The 16,781-nt window shown below is 40.0% G+C and overlaps 2 protein-coding genes across 2 annotated transcripts; one reads left to right on the top strand and one right to left on the bottom strand.

The window, feature by feature from the left end:
• Window positions 1–42: 42 nt before the first annotated feature.
• On the top strand, window positions 43–6,874 carry LOC109479016 (cell division control protein 6 homolog). The gene is made up of 11 exons (XM_019780859.1): window positions 43–182; window positions 552–751; window positions 1,282–1,620; window positions 2,208–2,407; window positions 2,617–2,789; window positions 2,903–3,009; window positions 3,133–3,272; window positions 3,621–3,798; window positions 4,138–4,358; window positions 6,169–6,309; window positions 6,600–6,874. The coding sequence occupies exons 2-11, from the start codon at window positions 553–555 to the stop codon at window positions 6,690–6,692; spliced, it is 1,791 nt and encodes a 596-aa protein (XP_019636418.1). The 5' UTR covers window positions 43–182; window position 552; the 3' UTR covers window positions 6,693–6,874.
• An 809-nt stretch (window positions 6,875–7,683) lies between these two features.
• LOC109479013 (armadillo repeat-containing protein 8-like) lies at window positions 7,684–16,756 on the bottom strand. Its single transcript, XM_019780856.1, has 20 exons — window positions 16,589–16,756; window positions 15,961–16,034; window positions 15,515–15,586; window positions 15,234–15,376; window positions 15,016–15,113; window positions 14,583–14,675; window positions 14,360–14,440; window positions 13,790–14,017; window positions 13,131–13,331; window positions 12,581–12,676; window positions 12,342–12,424; window positions 12,017–12,098; window positions 11,595–11,681; window positions 11,121–11,213; window positions 10,382–10,408; window positions 9,578–9,727; window positions 8,946–9,041; window positions 8,639–8,807; window positions 8,159–8,252; window positions 7,684–7,975 (listed from the first exon to the last, which is right to left on the bottom strand). The coding sequence occupies exons 1-20, from the start codon at window positions 16,628–16,630 to the stop codon at window positions 7,945–7,947; spliced, it is 2,040 nt and encodes a 679-aa protein (XP_019636415.1). The 5' UTR covers window positions 16,631–16,756; the 3' UTR covers window positions 7,684–7,944.
• Between the last annotated feature and the right edge of the window lie 25 nt (window positions 16,757–16,781).

Below are 16,781 nucleotides of genomic sequence, written 5' to 3'. Positions count from 1 at the left end.
GAAACTGACCAATCACAGGGGGGAATTCCCGAAGTTGGCGCGCTTTTTGCAGGTATTTCCCGCTCTCAGCTGTAGCCAACACAGAAGCAGAATTTTTGGCGGTTCGGACGGTGTTAGGCGATTTTTGTGAGCAAAATCGACGAATTTAGGCATCGGAGAAGACTACTAGGAGCATTAATCAGGTAAGTCGAAATTCCTAGTCTTACAGGGAACCAAGTTTTCGGAATATAGACGTCTAAATTCAGTCTACAAGGAGGACAACCTGGGTAGAGTATACAGGTATAACAGTTACCACTCAGATTTTGCATACAATTTTACTTGCATGTTCTCCAGCAAATTTTCACTAAACTAGCTTCATCAGATGGTTTTCTGAATCGTTAGAATGAAACTCCTGTTGCACGATGCATCTTGGATACAGAATAGGGCTTGCATTCCCTTATCATGTGTAAGAATCGTATTGTGTTAGTCTTCGTATGTGTGAAATGGCGCCAAGCTGGGCTGTGAAACAAATAGAAAACACAACAAAACAATCTTCATTTTTCCCTCCACAGAATGGCTACCAAGGGCCAGACCACGATTTCCTTCCAATGCCGGAAGACTCGATCTCAGACCAAGAAGCAGATCGTCGTAGAAGAGAAGCCTTCTCGAACGAGTCGAAGAACTAGGCGTGGCGCCGCGACCCAGGAAAAACCTCGGGAGGACCCTGCACCCAAGCCCGAGCGCCCTCCCCTCTCTCCCCGCAAGCGTCCTTGTAAGTTTACTTTCCTGTAAAAACCCTTCCTATCATGATCAAGACTACACTAAGGCAACCATAATACATAAAAAAAGATTGCAAAAATGTTAAATTCGTCACAAAATTTATCTATATGTAAATTATTTTCTCACATTTTTGCATAGAGGATGACCACCTATTGTTAGTATTTATTGTAAGGCTTCTCACCTGGTTTGGTTGGTTTTGATGTTGTCTAACATCTACAGACAGTCTACAGGTATAACAGTTAGATTGAGATGGAAATTTGTGTTTTTGTTCTCAATTAGACACCTAAATATTGAGAGGACCCCAAAATAGATTCCATTGGGTGCAACTAGTTGTCTTGTTGTTGGGGTATTCCAAAACCCAAAATTATGTGACATATATTACTAAAACGATCACGATAACTTCTTTTTCTCTCCTACTTTGAAATAAAATCAGTGCAAAGGTAAATGCATTGTTGCTGAAGTCAACCAAGAACTGTAACCAATCACAAATGTCATTATTATATTTCGCCTTCTCTTTAGCAGCTGACAATACTCCCAGAGACAACTCTCCTGTGACCGCCTCGAAATTCTGCCCGAGTCCGACCAAACGCAAGAAGGAGAACCAACCAGAGCAAGCCGTGACGTCCAACACCCTCCCCTCTACACCAACAAAGACCCTCCCCCGTCCTAACCTGCCCCCCTCCCCATCTCCACTCAAGATGACGTTGATGAAAAATGAAACTTTGTGTCCAATCAAAAGTTCCGGGGTCAAGAAGAGACTAGCTTCACCAGAGAGATGTCCTACGTCTCCATGGAGACAATCGCTACGGACACCATCACCTAGGAAACAAGCCACACCTTTGAGGTTACAAAGACAAGATGGTAAGCCTTTTCTGTGACTGTTTTTTATTGAGCTAGAATTGTTCAGTTGATGTCATAACTACAGAAATATCAGATCTACAATGAAGATGAAAAATAAATTGCAAGTTTCCCCCTCCACGCGTTGTCATACTGGCCACCATGTATATTACAAGGAAATTAAAGACATGAAATAGAATAACCTTTGATGTCCTATTCTGGGACCTCTGACCTAACTTCCTGTTTTCTTTTCTGCACACAATGTCTGATCCCCTGTCCATGATCGTGACTTGGAGATCATCCTGCGATGTGCAAAATAAACTTGTGGAAATTGCACCTTAACTGTTGTGGCTACATAGTAATGCCATGGCAACAAAGTACTTTTTTCATACAAGTTAGTGTCAAAACACAAACATCAGACTTCTGTGAAATATGCAATCCTTGGCTTCCTGAATTCCCCCCATGTTGACCCCCAATTCCTGTTGTTTCACCAGCTGGATTTTCTGAGACAGTTAAGATATAGACGTAACCACTAGACTTGCAATTTATACCAAAATTCCAACAATAAGAAGAGGCATAAAGTTAACTAATTTCTTAACTACGTTTTTCAGCCACCCCGTACCAGAGTGCAAAGAAGGCCCTCCACACGGCTGTTCCAGACTATCTACTGTGTCGTGAGAAGGAGACTAAGGTTATAACAGACTTCCTGGAGGAGCACACTACAAAACAACAGCCTGGCAGTCTGTACATCTCCGGGGCCCCTGGCACTGGGAAAACTGCCTGTCTTACACATATCATGAGGAACATGAAGGTGGGTTTTGTTACAGGTTTGTGATAGCAAAACCTGTTTTGAATTAGGTCTTTAATTGATGGATAATTCATGAATTTTTTTCTGCTATTATTCAGTGTTTGTAAACATAAATTTTACTATTGAGAGTTTTAGGACTACTGTTTCCTGTGACGTTGAAGCCACCCTTTTGGAATTTGTCCTCTTCATCTGACTTTGTGTCTTTACTTCAGGGAAGTCTTGAGTCTACTAAGATGATCTTTGTGAACTGCATGGCTGTGAAGAATGCTCAGGGGATCTTCAGTAAGGTCGCCAGTGAACTTAGCCCCACGTCTACAACTCCTCGTACCGCCAAGGATGCCTCAAGACTTCTTGAGAAACAGTTCAAGTCCAAGGGACCCATGATGTAAGAAACTCCCTTTTTTGAAACATTTCTTAACATCTTCTCATTCTCATGTGTTTACTGGATTTGCCTATGTCAGTGATCTCATCACTAATGATGTTTTCTTGTCCAATCAGAATCCTTGTACTGGATGAGTTGGACTCCCTAGACAGTAAGAACCAGGAGGTTCTTTACACCATGTTTGAGTGGCCAACGCTACCCAAGTCTAGACTCATCCTCATAGGTAAGTCAAAATAACCTTTCTATGTGAAGCTATTTCAAACAACCAGCAAGGTTGGCTAGCAATGTTTTAGTATTGTACACATGTTGTTGTATCATGACCAATTTTATCCCTCTTTTCCTGCAGGAATAGCCAATGCCCTGGACCTGACAGACCGTATCTTGCCCAGACTACAATCTCGGCCCAAGTGTCGACCTCAACTCTTAAACTTTGAACCCTACTCTAAGGACCAGCTAGTCACTATTGTACAGGACAGGCTACATAAGGTATGGTTATAATTAGAGTAGTAAAAATGATTCAGAAATGGTACACCTGTTGCTAATAGCTCCTTTTTCTGAGGGTGAATAGAACTGTCTTTCTGTGCACACAATGTCTGATCCCCTGTCCATGACCTTGGCTTGGAGATCATCCTGCGATGTGCAAAATAAACTGTGGAAATTGTACTTTTTTGTTTTTGGCTACATAGTAATGCCATGGCAACTTTAAGTACTTTTTCTATACATCTTTATCATACTTTGGCTTATACTTGTTGGTTACCTCACAAGTGTCAAAACTGTTACTCAGTCCTCCCTACAGTAGATATTGATGCCTAACTTATTGCTGGACTATTTCAGGCTTCGTTGGAGGGAGCGCCAGTGTTAGAGCCAATGGCAGTACAGTTCTGCGCCCGTAAGGTGTCGGCCGTGGCGGGAGATGTGCGGAAGGCGCTGGACATCTGCAGACGAGCGGTGGAGATGGTGGAGACCGACGTCAGGAGTCAGGCTGTACTCAAACCACTGTCTCCCACGAAAGGTACAGATATAACATCATATTAGAAATGTCTGAAAGTAGAAATCAAAGATCTCATAACTCATGAAATATTTAGTTTTTGTAAATTTTCTCTAACAAAGTGTTCGTATTTGTAATATCTTTCTGATTCTTTGAATTTTCCCGCAGGCTCCCACAAGGCAGCAGACATGCATGTAGCATAGGGAATTGAAGAGAACCTTTTCTGGGACCTTTTACCTAACTTCCTGTCATTGTTCCCAATGTACCTAGCATGTAAACACCAAAAACAGTATACAAAAAGTGGTAAGTATGATCTTTTCATTCTTTCATGGTTGAATTAACGTGTGTTCCTTTTTCTCATAGGTTCTCCCACGAAAAGTCCAAGAAAATCACCCAAGACTCCCGTGCCTAAGAAAGTTGGCCTGTCACACATCGCGAGCGTGGTGTCGGAGGTGTACAGTTCTCGGATGGTCGCCTCCAACACCAACCAACAGCAGACCTTCCCGCTACAACAGAAACTTGTCGTCTGTACCCTACTGCTCATGCTCAAGTCTGGCAAGACAAAGGAGATCACCCTAGGAAAGGTAAGAAGGCTCTGCTCCTGTGGTGTTGTCAAAAATGTGTGAAATGTTGTCCTTTTAGAGGTTCCTTCTAGATTAGAGACTTAGAGATTAGAGAAATTAGAGATTAGAGATTCTAGACTTTATTTCCTTCTACATAATTAACATTTGCAAAGCAAATGCATAATGTTTACCTTCACATAGCCTAACAAACTATGAATTCTTACTCAAATACATTAATATATACTGTAAATGCATTTTTATTCGTCAGGGATTTAACTTCGCCGTTTTCGCGAAGAGCCTTGCTTCGTGAAGTCATGTCCCTCGCGAACTGTTTACCGTATCGCTACACTCCCGTCTTCCAGGTTTCCAAAATTGTAAAATACGTTACTACTACCCATAGAGCCAAGTATAACTATCCGAATTGTCTCAGCAGAAATAGACACAAATAAAAGTAGACCTGTCCAGTTCTTCAAGAAATAGAATATTTCTGCGCTATTGTTGAGTATCAGAATTATTTATACTGATAAAAATTATTTTATGAGACACCGAATCCAGTGTCAAGCCATGTCAACTGCGTACAAGAAATCTTAGCGTGCACGTCGCGGGGCCGCTTGCGACGGGAATACGGCTAAAATGCAGGCACATCCACAAATATTTTGATCAAAAACATAATTGCTGGGATCTGAAATGTTACTGGGTTCTCCTTAGCGGGAGTTGTATTTTGTTTTGGTTGGTAAAACGGAGGGTAAAAATGCTAAAAATTTAGCTTGGGTACGACGAACCCACGCCGAGGCACGCCGGGGTCCGTATACTTCCGGTTTGCAAAATCACGCCGAAAACACCAAAAATCCCCATAGAAATATACATTTTCCCGAAAGATTCTTGGAACTATGCATTCCTTCACTAGAATATCGATGTGTAGTTGTGGAAAAAGCGTTTTAGCGCTTATATTAAAACAAAGAAAATTTGTTTACATCGCGTCGGCCCGCTTGTATGTTACCGCGGCGAGCTGCTCCGACTGACGCACAACCAATCAGAGACGCGAAATTCGGACACGTGACGCGAGATTTGCATACCGTCAAAATTTATGCAGCTAGCTGAGAAAGCCAGGAGCGGGGCATGAAACTAATTTTTGTGTCAAATTAGCGCCGTATTTCAAGAGATAAATGCCGGGAAACAAGATTTTCCTGCTTTTGAAAATGTATTTTACGAGTTCATCTTTGAATATCCGAGTAAAAATCTAACCGTTCGATGCCTGGTCCTTCGGTACGATAACGTTACAGATCCCGTGTGATTCTCAGCACGAGCCATCAGTTCGGTATGAATTTTTAACTGCAACCAAATCACTGTTACTCTGTACTAAGTAGCGTTTTGTTAAAAGATTCCATAGCCGGTGATTTTGTGTGACAAAAGAAAAATATTGGGACTTTATTATTATCAAATATGGGGGATTTCCGGGGCCGGGTAAACCCATGAAAGGAGGGGGGGGGGGCGGGCGGAAGTCGGCATTCCCTTTTGTATTTGGTTCTGCTGTATAGCGAACTAAAATCCCTCGCGAACTCTCTATTTGCTCCGCTGCGCGAAATTTAGTCCTCACGAACATAAATGCATTTACAGTAGTATAAACAGTGACCAGTCCCTCCAACTTGCTACATAATGTAATCCAACAGCACAGGGTGTCTGCAAAAGCACCAGTTACCATGGTGACAGTTGTCTGGTCTAGGTCATTGACCATATTTGTTTGGAGAAGAAGAAGCAAAACAAAAACTATGTTTTGCCCCTGTGAACATAAATATGTATATTAAAAAGGATTTTTATGGGTTTTTTTCAGCTACATGAGGTTTACAGTCGTGTGTGCAAAAAGCGACAAGTTGCCAACGTGGACCAGTCAGAGTTCCTGTCCCTCTGTACTCTCATCGAGACCAGAGGAATCCTCTCTCTCAAGAAGGCGAAGGAGGCCAGAATGATCAAGGTACACCAATCTCAATATCACTAAAGATGTCTTTATTTGACTGTGGAAGACCTTCCTTTTGACTTCTGTTACTAGTATCCTTCAAGTTCCTAAAGAAACAGTGTGGTCGCAAACTTTTATTGGAAGTTTAGACCAAAAACTTCTCTACATTTTGATAAGATTTAAGTGTCCTGAGTAGATATTTCATGTCAGCATGCAACAGATAAATAGTTTTGAATAGGTCACACAAATGACTCTGTCCCAGTGGTGTTGCCAAGAAATGTTCTGACCTGACCTGATCTGTTTTACAGGCATCTCTGAGAATGGAGGAATCAGAGTTGGAGTTCGCCCTACAGGACAAGGTCCTAATGTCATCTATACTGAAGGAAGGCATCCCGGCTTGATCAAACACTGTATAAACCTTACTCCTAACCACAACTAAATCTCAGTATCTCGAAAGTTCATCTGTGTTGGTACAAGTCCATAGTGAAGCAAGTTTTAAACTGTAGTTTCCAATTTGTGTCAGTCCAAGGAGCCAGAATTATTTTCTTTTGTTCATGCCAGAAGCCATAGGGACTTATGAAGCATTTTTAAATACAATATCAGACTGGTGTTAAGGGCAATATTTGTCTTCAGTATTTTTTGACACATTTTTTAGAAGTTTTCATTTCAGAACTGATGCTGCTGTTTATATATATTGTTCCAAGTGCAGCTAGCAATAATTCAATTTTGTAAAGTGATGTTGAAATAAGATCTCGAATCAAAAAAGTTGGGCATATAACTTTTTCCAGCCTGGACATAAGATATACTTATTGGCTCTGCCCCGGAGGCATTGCTAAAAAAGCTGCATGTCTACCTTGTAGGGGGCTTAAAATGTGTTAATTTGTGTATTTTCAATGTGTCAATGTAATTGAGAACTTAGCTAGGCTAGATGTAAATTAATGACTGTATTACTATAGCACTGCTAGTGTATATTTGTAATGTGACTTGTATGTTCTGTCTGTATGGTTGTATTTGTGATGTGTATAGGGCAACATAAAAATGTCTGCCATGAATAAATTGTAAAGAATTATCACATTTTCTGTGTCACTGCTTTGTGTGGGCTTTCATATTGTCCCTTATATTATAACACAAAGAAAGGGTATTCTTTTAAGTTTTAACCAACAAGAAATCAGAGATTTCAGACTTCTGGGAGGTAGGCAATTCTTTGCTTCCTGAATTCCCCCCATACTTGCCAACCTTCAATTCCTGCTGGCCAGATTCTGAAACCTGTCAATCTTCCCCACCCAAAACAATACTTCCCTACCCGGAAGTAAAAATCTGTTTAAAAAACACTATCACTATGGAAACTCCCAAAGGTAAATAAACAAGACCCGTAAACGTAACATTTAATCAAGCTTTTGACTTTATTCCTATAAAGCTAAGGAAACATGTACACTTAAGCACAGCAATGTCATTAGTGATGTGCTATACAGAGTTCCAACTTTTCCATCTTTTAGTTCAACAGCATATAATTCAAGACACCCTGGGTTTTGGAGGTGTGAACCATACATGTAATTGTATACAACATAAAGCATGAAAGATTCAGTCTCTGGCCATGGTGGGCTTTAATGATCTCAAATTTGGCAAGCTTGTAGTAGGTAGACTTCAGCACATTCAAGTGAACTGTTGCAATGCTGTCTTCACCCTGTAAAACAAAGTAAAAACATTAATATACATAACTGGTTTTATGTAAAGAAATGTACCTTGAAGTCATGGTTGGTTCATTGTTTAAACCGTACATGTGCCAGGTCAAAGGCAGTGTTCTAGCTAGTGCCAAGATTTCAACATTTTCCATGGGGGAGCATCTTAATAAAACCAACAAACTTACTTGTCGAACAGTACAGTATCACTGGAACTGAGTAGCTGTTGTAACAGTTTCTGTACCCCCATGTCACGCAGCTTCATCTGACGCTCCAATGCTCCTGTGGAAATGACAGTTCCTCACGTTACATTTCAAATGGCATTAATTTCTAACATTTGTGTAATTGTTGTGTGGTTATGTGTTATAGATGTTTGGTTAGACACACAACTGCAGCTTACAAAAGCATGCAGTTTAAACACTTTTGCACAAGTTTTGACCGGCTTTTACGTGGCTTTCAATTGCAACTTACATACGATTTACACAACTTTTTCACACAAAAAAAAACAGCGTGTACAACATGTGGGAAGTTAATCGAGTTCTATGCTGGAAGGCAATAACTTTTTTTTTTAAGTGGAAAGCAGTGGCAAGAAAAAAAATCCGGTCAAAAATCCCTCCTTCTCTTTAAAATGTTGGCTTGCACCATTCTAAAATGGGGGTGTTCCTTACCCTCCTCCTCGTTCCAGACCAGGTTGGAGATACAGAAGGTAGCGGCGATCTGAAGCCGCACGTTGGCGTGGATCATGTAGTTAGTGATTTTCTTCAGGACATCGTCATTCGCCATGATGAAGTCTTTTGCCGTCGTGCCATCTGAGATGTTGGCTAAGATACACAGTGTCTGGAAAAGAAATGGAGAAGATATCAATTTATTGTTTACCTTTGCAGCAGTAAAACATTTTTTCCCTTTTCAGATTTAGATGATCCAACAAACAACCAAAGAAACAAAAGTATATGAATATACAATAGTAATACAGACCTGTTCCTTGACTTCTATGGTATGCTCCCCCTCCAGTATGAGTACAATCGCCTGCATGATCTGTTGTCCATGCATCCCCATGATGTGGTCAATGTGCTGGGAAAAAAACATTTGTAAACATTTAAAAAACAATTTCAAATGATCACTACTGCATTGGAGCAGTAGATCGTGTTTGTGTTCAAAACTAAAGAAGTAAATCTAAATAGTAATGGTTACTAGTAGTTTGGATCCAAAGTCAGCTTGACGCTATTTCCTGTGGTTCTATAGCATAACCTAAGATAGTGTGTGACACAAAATGCCATTTCTCATTCCATGTTATATTTTCATTCATTTTCAATGTCTGTTCAATGTCTGAGTGTAAGTTCACTAACTGTGAACTATTCATAACAACAGTAACAAATCCACTATCCACTTTTCTCTCATGAGGCAACAGACATACACATAGCAGGGATTTGAGGACAGGAAATGAGATAACCTTTTCTGGGATCTTTGACCTAACTTCCTATCAGTGTTGTCTCTGAAATACATGTACCTATCATGTGGAAATAACTACAGAAACACAACCAACTGCACACACTGACACACAAAAAAAACACTGTACAAGTAGATGAAACAACAGAAGCCTTCCTTACAGGTTTGTTGGAGAGGAGGTTCCTCAGCAGCCCGAGTGTCTTCATCAGAACGTTGACGTCAGGATCAGACAGGAGTTTGAACAGCTGATCCGTCCCTAACGCTGCCAGGATCTGACTCTTCACTTTCTGCTCTGCCTGGAATGCCATGTTCTGTACAGGAACAACACAAGCTCACAGTTATGTAACTGATGTGGTTAACTGCTAAAACATGTCAGGAGCTGGAAAAAAAATTCTATGCTACACAAGTTACAACTGTTACTACAACCTGCTGTTCATTACTCATGCAGATTTATCAAAATATATGAAGCCTGTTCTAAAATGTATGTCATACACTGGCTAGTACAACTGGCTAGTACTCACTCTCTCATTTATTACTAGTACTAGTCTGTAAAGATCAGATTGACTACAAATGTCTGCATAAGCTTGTTTTTAATTCTATAATCATTAGTTTCTGCTTAAGCAGTGTATGTTGGAGGACCATGCTGTGTAAGTACAGTATGCACGTGTAACTAATATGACGTCACACTAACTTAGTATGACAGCCAATTGAGAATCTACCACCACGGCTTGTAAAAACGTTCTGTTGAGAAGCAAACAAAAGCAATCATCAATAACTTATAATAAGTTATGATAATTGTGTATTGTTTGCTTCTCAAAAGAATGTTCTTTACGTTCTAAAGAAGGCTTTTTCCCCTGTGTAAAATGGGTCATTGTTAGGTACTGATGTCTAAAGATCTATACATTACCCCAGAATTGGATGCCCCCCACCCCACCATGTGTTGTTAGAATTATTGGACTTATCACCTTGGTTTCCACTTGAAATGCCATGTTCTGAAACAAACAGATCAAAGGGGTTTATGGAACACATCTGGGGAGGTCAAAGGTCACAGGGCAGCACTGAAGGTCAGGGTCAAGGGTCAATGTTAGAGGTCATACACAGCTTTAATGTTTTGCAATGTCAAGGTGAAAGCATAGCTAGTTTATATTTTACAACATTCAGACATTGAAGAAATTCAAGGTTTCTTTTTTAAATCATAGAACTTCTTGAGTGCAAATTTGTCAAAATCAAAATGGCCATTACAATTTTGGTGAATCGGAAAATTTTCATGTCTGAATGCCTTAAAATAAATGGAATTAAGGAATGGGTATTTGTAATTAAGCTTGCATGCAAATGTCAATATCTACTTAACTTGTCTCTGAATAATTTGATTATGCAGTGTAATAATTATGCAAAAATTAGTGGTGCTACAACTGTATTATATTGTACATCATTTGTCTTGACACATGCCAGTTACTGATAGAATGTCAGGGTGCAAAATACTTGATAGAACTGCAGTTTTCTAAAAATCTCAGAAATGCTAAAGTCACAGAGTATTTAGGTGACAAAATGGTGACTTTTTTTCTATCTGTGATTTCAGTTTTCAGTACAGAATACCAGTATTGCTGTTACTAGACTGGTATTTTGCACCCTCACATGTCTCTCTCTTCTACTGTGCTCTAGTACTGTTAAGAACTTGTGTTTGTTGTGGAGTTGTTTCCATACCATGAGTGCCCAGATCCCGTTCAGTCGCAGAGCGGGATCATCTCTCTTTGTCAGATCACACAGCAGATCCACAGCTCCAGATTCCAGCATGGGCTGTGTTAGAACAAAGGGTTAGATTTCTTTGCTGTGTACTTAAAGTCCATCTGTAATTTACTTTATTAGGTACAATGCCTAAAACAGTTACAGGATTTTGTGCTTTTCCTAGTATTGGAAAGTCATACTGATGTGAAAAAGCAGTGTTTTTTTAATATAAAAAAAAGGACTTCTTGAAAAAACATTTTTCTAATACTAGTACTTAAAGCCAGAAGATACATGTATGAGCATAAAAAGTGATGATGGCACAGAAATGTGTACATTTCTGCAAAGACATTATGTCACACAAATATGAGCACATTTCTGTAAAAAAATGATGATGTCACACCAATATGTGCACATATCTATAGGAGGTTCTGGTATTTATAGTACATGTAATACCTCTTTGCTGGGAGAAAACTCCAATAGTAGATTACACAGAGTTGATGAGGCCACAGTCAACATATCATCATCTGCATTCTGTAAGAGCTGCAAGGCATTATAACATCTTGTTATTACAGTACATATTTATTAACAGATGCTGTGCACAGTGTGTACATAAACATGGGTTCATTGTACCAGGAAAATTCTCCTAACAGCAGACCATGGCTTAACATCCCTTCCTAAGGACTGCAACCCCTTACACTAGCATGCATGTCAAGTGAGCAACATTGCTGGGATTCAAACTCCCAAGTCCCAATCTCTTGGTCCAGAGGCAGGGTCGCTAACCACTGGACTATGTATACTATAATAATGAAAACATTCCTGGATTTCATAAACTCGATGATTTGCTCTTTAGAGTGGACCCAAAAAAAAATGCTTGCCTTCATTAGTGGTTTCCAGACTGCATGGTCCTGAAAACTTGTTCTGAGCTGCTGAACTGATCTGGACAAACTGTGGAGACATCTGTGAAAAAAAAATCAATTAAAAAATCCACCGATAAAACCTGAATACCAAATCTCTTTTTCAATTTTAGGTTGACAAAGTATAAACAAAAAACATTTATTAGCTAGAGATTAATATTCATTTTCAGACAAAACTTACAGGGGTGTTACCGTGTATGATCAGATATTTCTGCTCTCACAACTTTTATGTGTCATATACATGCAGAGAAACTGCAGCCTGCTTGCAACAATCCCTCCAACCTACCTGACTGCTGCCAGTCTGACTCTAACTACTGGGTCTGACAGTCCACACACCACATGGTCCATCAAATTCTCTGTCTCTATTATCTGAAAGAAAAAAAGCAATACATGTACGTGACATAAAACCACTTTTTTCGGCTTTAGGTCAACGTTCATCATAAAATTTTTTCAATGGGTACAATATTCAGTGGGTACAATCATTCACCATTCAATTTGTTTTCTACAGTTGTTGCTAATAATTACCTTCTTCCTGATATCTTCATCATTAGCTCCCAGTGAGGCAAAAGCCATGAGTGCTGCAGCCTTTAGTTCATGAGAGTGCTTCATGTCATAGTCCAACTGAAACACAAAGAAATAGAACATTATTCTGTATTTGTATAGCTGGTACAACTGCCATTTGTCAGAACATAACAGCTTCTGTATCTGTGTCTGTATAGCCAGTATAACTGTCCTTCGATGTAACATACCAGCTTCTGTATCTGTATGGCTGGTATAACCATCCTTTGGCATGACACACTGGCTTTGCTGGCCCATGGCTTAGTGGCAGCTTACAACAAATGACCTGATACACCTAACCTTTGTAATTCTACATGTAACTGTAAACGTTGCTTAAAACTATCTAGTGATCATGCCCCTCACATAGCTATTTCAAACACTTCAAGTATGAAATTATGGCCAAATATGCCATAAAGAAATGACAGTAAATGTCAATATGAGACAGATTTCCAGAATAATTTCTGTTTTGCCTTGATGAAATTGCATTTGATGGCTTTAAGAAAAGTAATTATTTTACCCGCTTGAGATCCATGACCGTGGTTTGTGTGGAGGGATATCTGAGGAACTCAGACAGTGTGGGAATGAGGTGGTCGGAGTAGCTTGCGATACGCTGGAGTTCCAGGTCCACCTCGATCAGGTACGCCAGCGTCTCCGCTCCCTCCACTCTCTCCTCCAGCGTACGGTCCTTCTTACACATACGGATCAGAGTGGGCAGGGCCTGGAAACACAGGAAACAGACCAGTAAGCCAGTTCACAGTTTGGATTGTTAAATTGAAAGGCGACTTACACCAGTTCTTGTTTAGACCTCCACTCCAAATTTTGACCATGGAATGGCTAGGATTTTGGGACTATGTCCCTGTTTTGATGCATTGGACATTACGTTTTTATGTATGTTCTTCTTCTTTTTTTGACTAAATGTAACAATGTCATGTCTTGTATCTGTATCTGTATCTGTATCTGTATCTGTAGAGCTGGTATAACCGCCCTTCAAGCTATTGTACTAATGTAATACCCTGGGCCCCCTGAAGAAAAAAAAAGTAACTGTGAAAATCATTTCCCACCCACCATGCAGCCGAAGCAAAGATGACAGACAGAGAGACAAACTCACAAATGAGTCACCCAAAACAATACTACCATACCCGGTAGTAATTATTACTAGGGCCTGTCAGTGTCTACCTTGTACACAATTTTGGAGTCCTGGCTAGACAGTGCGTTGGCTCTGCACATGTACGTCAGACATTTGGCCGAGCTCATCTGCATCTCCACGCTCTTGTCCCGTAAACACAGCTCCACCAGCAGGTCCGGTAAGGGCCGCTCCGCCACGCTGGCCGCTGCCACCGCAGACGACACAATCTGGTTCATGTAGGTGATGACACAGAACACACGCAGGGCTGGCATCTGCACCTGGGACAGGAGAAACATACACAGTTTTTATCTGTCACATACTCAATCCAGTAGTTCACAGAGAAACTGCACCCTGCCTGATGACACAGAATACACATAATCTGGTCAGTAAAGGATATATGTAAGTTAAACAATATGTAAGTGAAGCACGTTGGCTCAGAAGTACTTTGCCTGTGCAAAAGCTAGCTTTTCATGGCTTTTGTTGGATGTTTGGTTAATGTTGCATCATAATCTTGAGTGGAGGAATTTCAGCTGCCTTTCTGGAGGAATGTGCACTTACAAGACCAATGCCTACATGTTACTGGCTGGGTATAAATTCCTGAAGGATCTAAGAGCACACACCTTGTACATCTTAGATGCCAGAAGAGGTGCCAGTGATTCAATGACTCCATTGCTGTACAGAAGGCCTTGATGTTCTGAGGTCTGGAAAGGAACAATATACAGCTTATTTGCTTAGCAATTTTACAGAAGTTTGCAATAATATTCATTTAATGGAAAATAACAAAAAATAACAAATTATATGATCAAACATGTATAGAAAGTATTGACTTTCTGACATACATACCTTACAGCACTGAGCCAGAATGCTGCAGACACACTCCTGTGTTGTAGGAGACTGGGACACTATGTCCAACATGTGGGGCACAACTCCTGGGTCCTGTAGTACAGACAATCAGTTTATAACCAAAATCACAAAGTACTGTTGGCTCCACTCCCCGGGTGTTGCCAAAAAACATTTTAAACATAATTATGTACAGCACAAGTACAATGTGCATATGGAAACAATTCGGTTTCTTGCTTTATTTTATATTATTTGTTGACATTCAAATGATATGAGCAAGTACACCTTGCCACACTTACTATAGTGACTTTAAAAGTAACATATTACTTAAGAACTGATCATTGATATTGTTTGTCTATCATATAAATTATAAGACCAAAGTTTGCAAGAATATCAGATTTTCAGACTATCCTTAGGTAAATTTTGTGAGACTTACAGTATACAGTAGTTCTACCGGTGCAGCCTGACTGGTGAAGATGGACCTCAGACATCTCAGGCAGCCTTCCACAAACTTCAGGTTGGAGTTATTCAAACCTACAAGAAACATGAATACAACACAGTGGAAAAGTTGTGAAGTGTTCTAGTCAGTCCGTCTTTTGGATCCAAACATTTTTTGAAAATCTACTATATTAATGAGAAGATTAGACCACTTACATTGCAGCAGAATGGGCACCACTCCACTGTCCACCAGTCTCTTCACGTTTGCCTGTGATCCTTTAGCCAGGCTGCCCAGGACTATCGCTGACTCTGTCCTCAAACCTACGGCTGCTCGTTCATTCTGGATAAACTCTAGAAGTCTGCAACGAAGTATAAGCAATCATTAGTTAGAAAATTTTGCACCAGAAACATACAATACTTGGATGACAGTACAAAATGTAACAAAGTTGATTCATGCTTTGAATGCTATAGTATGAATGAAAGTATACATGACCTACCTGGCCACAACTCCTAGGGACATCATGTGAAATTTCTGCTTGTTGTTTCCAATAACTGCATTCTTCAGTTTCCTATAAAGACAAAGAAATACTGTTTAATGCAGAAAGAAATTGACAAGTACGAGCAACTTTGAAACTTACCTACTAGATGGTATTTTATTATTTCCATCATCTCTTGTCAATTAAACAGAAAGCAACAGAGCTAAAGCATACAGGTGTTAGTTATACTAAATATGGCCTTGTTTTCAAACACTTCTACTTCTAGCAAGAAATTTCTTTTTTTCCTCAAGAAATGCTGATAGTGATACATGTATAAGTGTTTAGTTACTTGTACTTCAAGACAGCATGGCAGCAAGAGCATTGTAGTTGGGGGTCTGCATGGGGGTTACAACAACACTGTTTTCCTCAGGCTTATGAAAAAGGGGCATGCAGACCCTTATACTTACACTACAGAGTGGAGTACTCTGTCCATGTCCTCTCCATACAGGTTCTCCATGTATTCTCTTCCAACCATCTCACCCTAAACAAAACATGAAATCACAGATTTCAGACCTCCAGGATATGTTTTGTGAATGTCTTTGAACAATGAATTTTGTATGATGTAATTTAATAAGGTATTACGTACACACACACAGTCAAGCACTTCCTGAATTCATCCACATACCACCCACTTCCTCCCAGCCGGGACATGCTGGGACACCTACCAGCTTGACCTTCCTGTCAATCAAGTAACTAAATATCCACCCACATTCCCTGTAAAAGTCTCTAATACTGGTACATGGTCCAACCAAGGATTCTTGGACGTCATGGACAAACATACACACAAACCCACCCCAAACAGTATACCCCTTTATAGGTTTCAAATTTAACATTTAACATCAGTTTTCTGAAAGTTCCTCAATATACAAACCAGTTCAATGAAAAATATGTGTAGATGATTAATTGTAATATTATGCATAATATAATTTTAGCACGCGAAAATGACGTCCATAAACAAAATAATCATGCCCCCCTCCCCACGTGCCACAAACTACGACATACTTGATTTAAGAAACAAAGAGCCAGAAAACGTACCGGATACGTGTCACAGATCATATCGCTGGTGTCCATCAGCATGTTTTGTGGATTTTGAGGCTTCTGTGCGGGGAAAAACGCAGGTTTTTGTCGATTTTCGCTCACTGACACTTTCTTGGGCGACTGGTTTGTTCGATTTGACAGACGGGACAAAGCACCGTATTTGAGACGGTTTGGGTATATTAAATCTAAC

This window comes from Branchiostoma belcheri, unplaced genomic scaffold (assembly GCF_001625305.1).
Source record: "Branchiostoma belcheri isolate BF01 breed outbred unplaced genomic scaffold, Haploidv18h27 scaffold46, whole genome shotgun sequence".
NCBI lineage: Eukaryota > Metazoa > Chordata > Leptocardii > Amphioxiformes > Branchiostomatidae > Branchiostoma > Branchiostoma belcheri.
The sequence above is the reverse complement of the archived record's forward strand: the minus strand, read 5'-3'. Positions and strand labels throughout refer to the sequence as shown.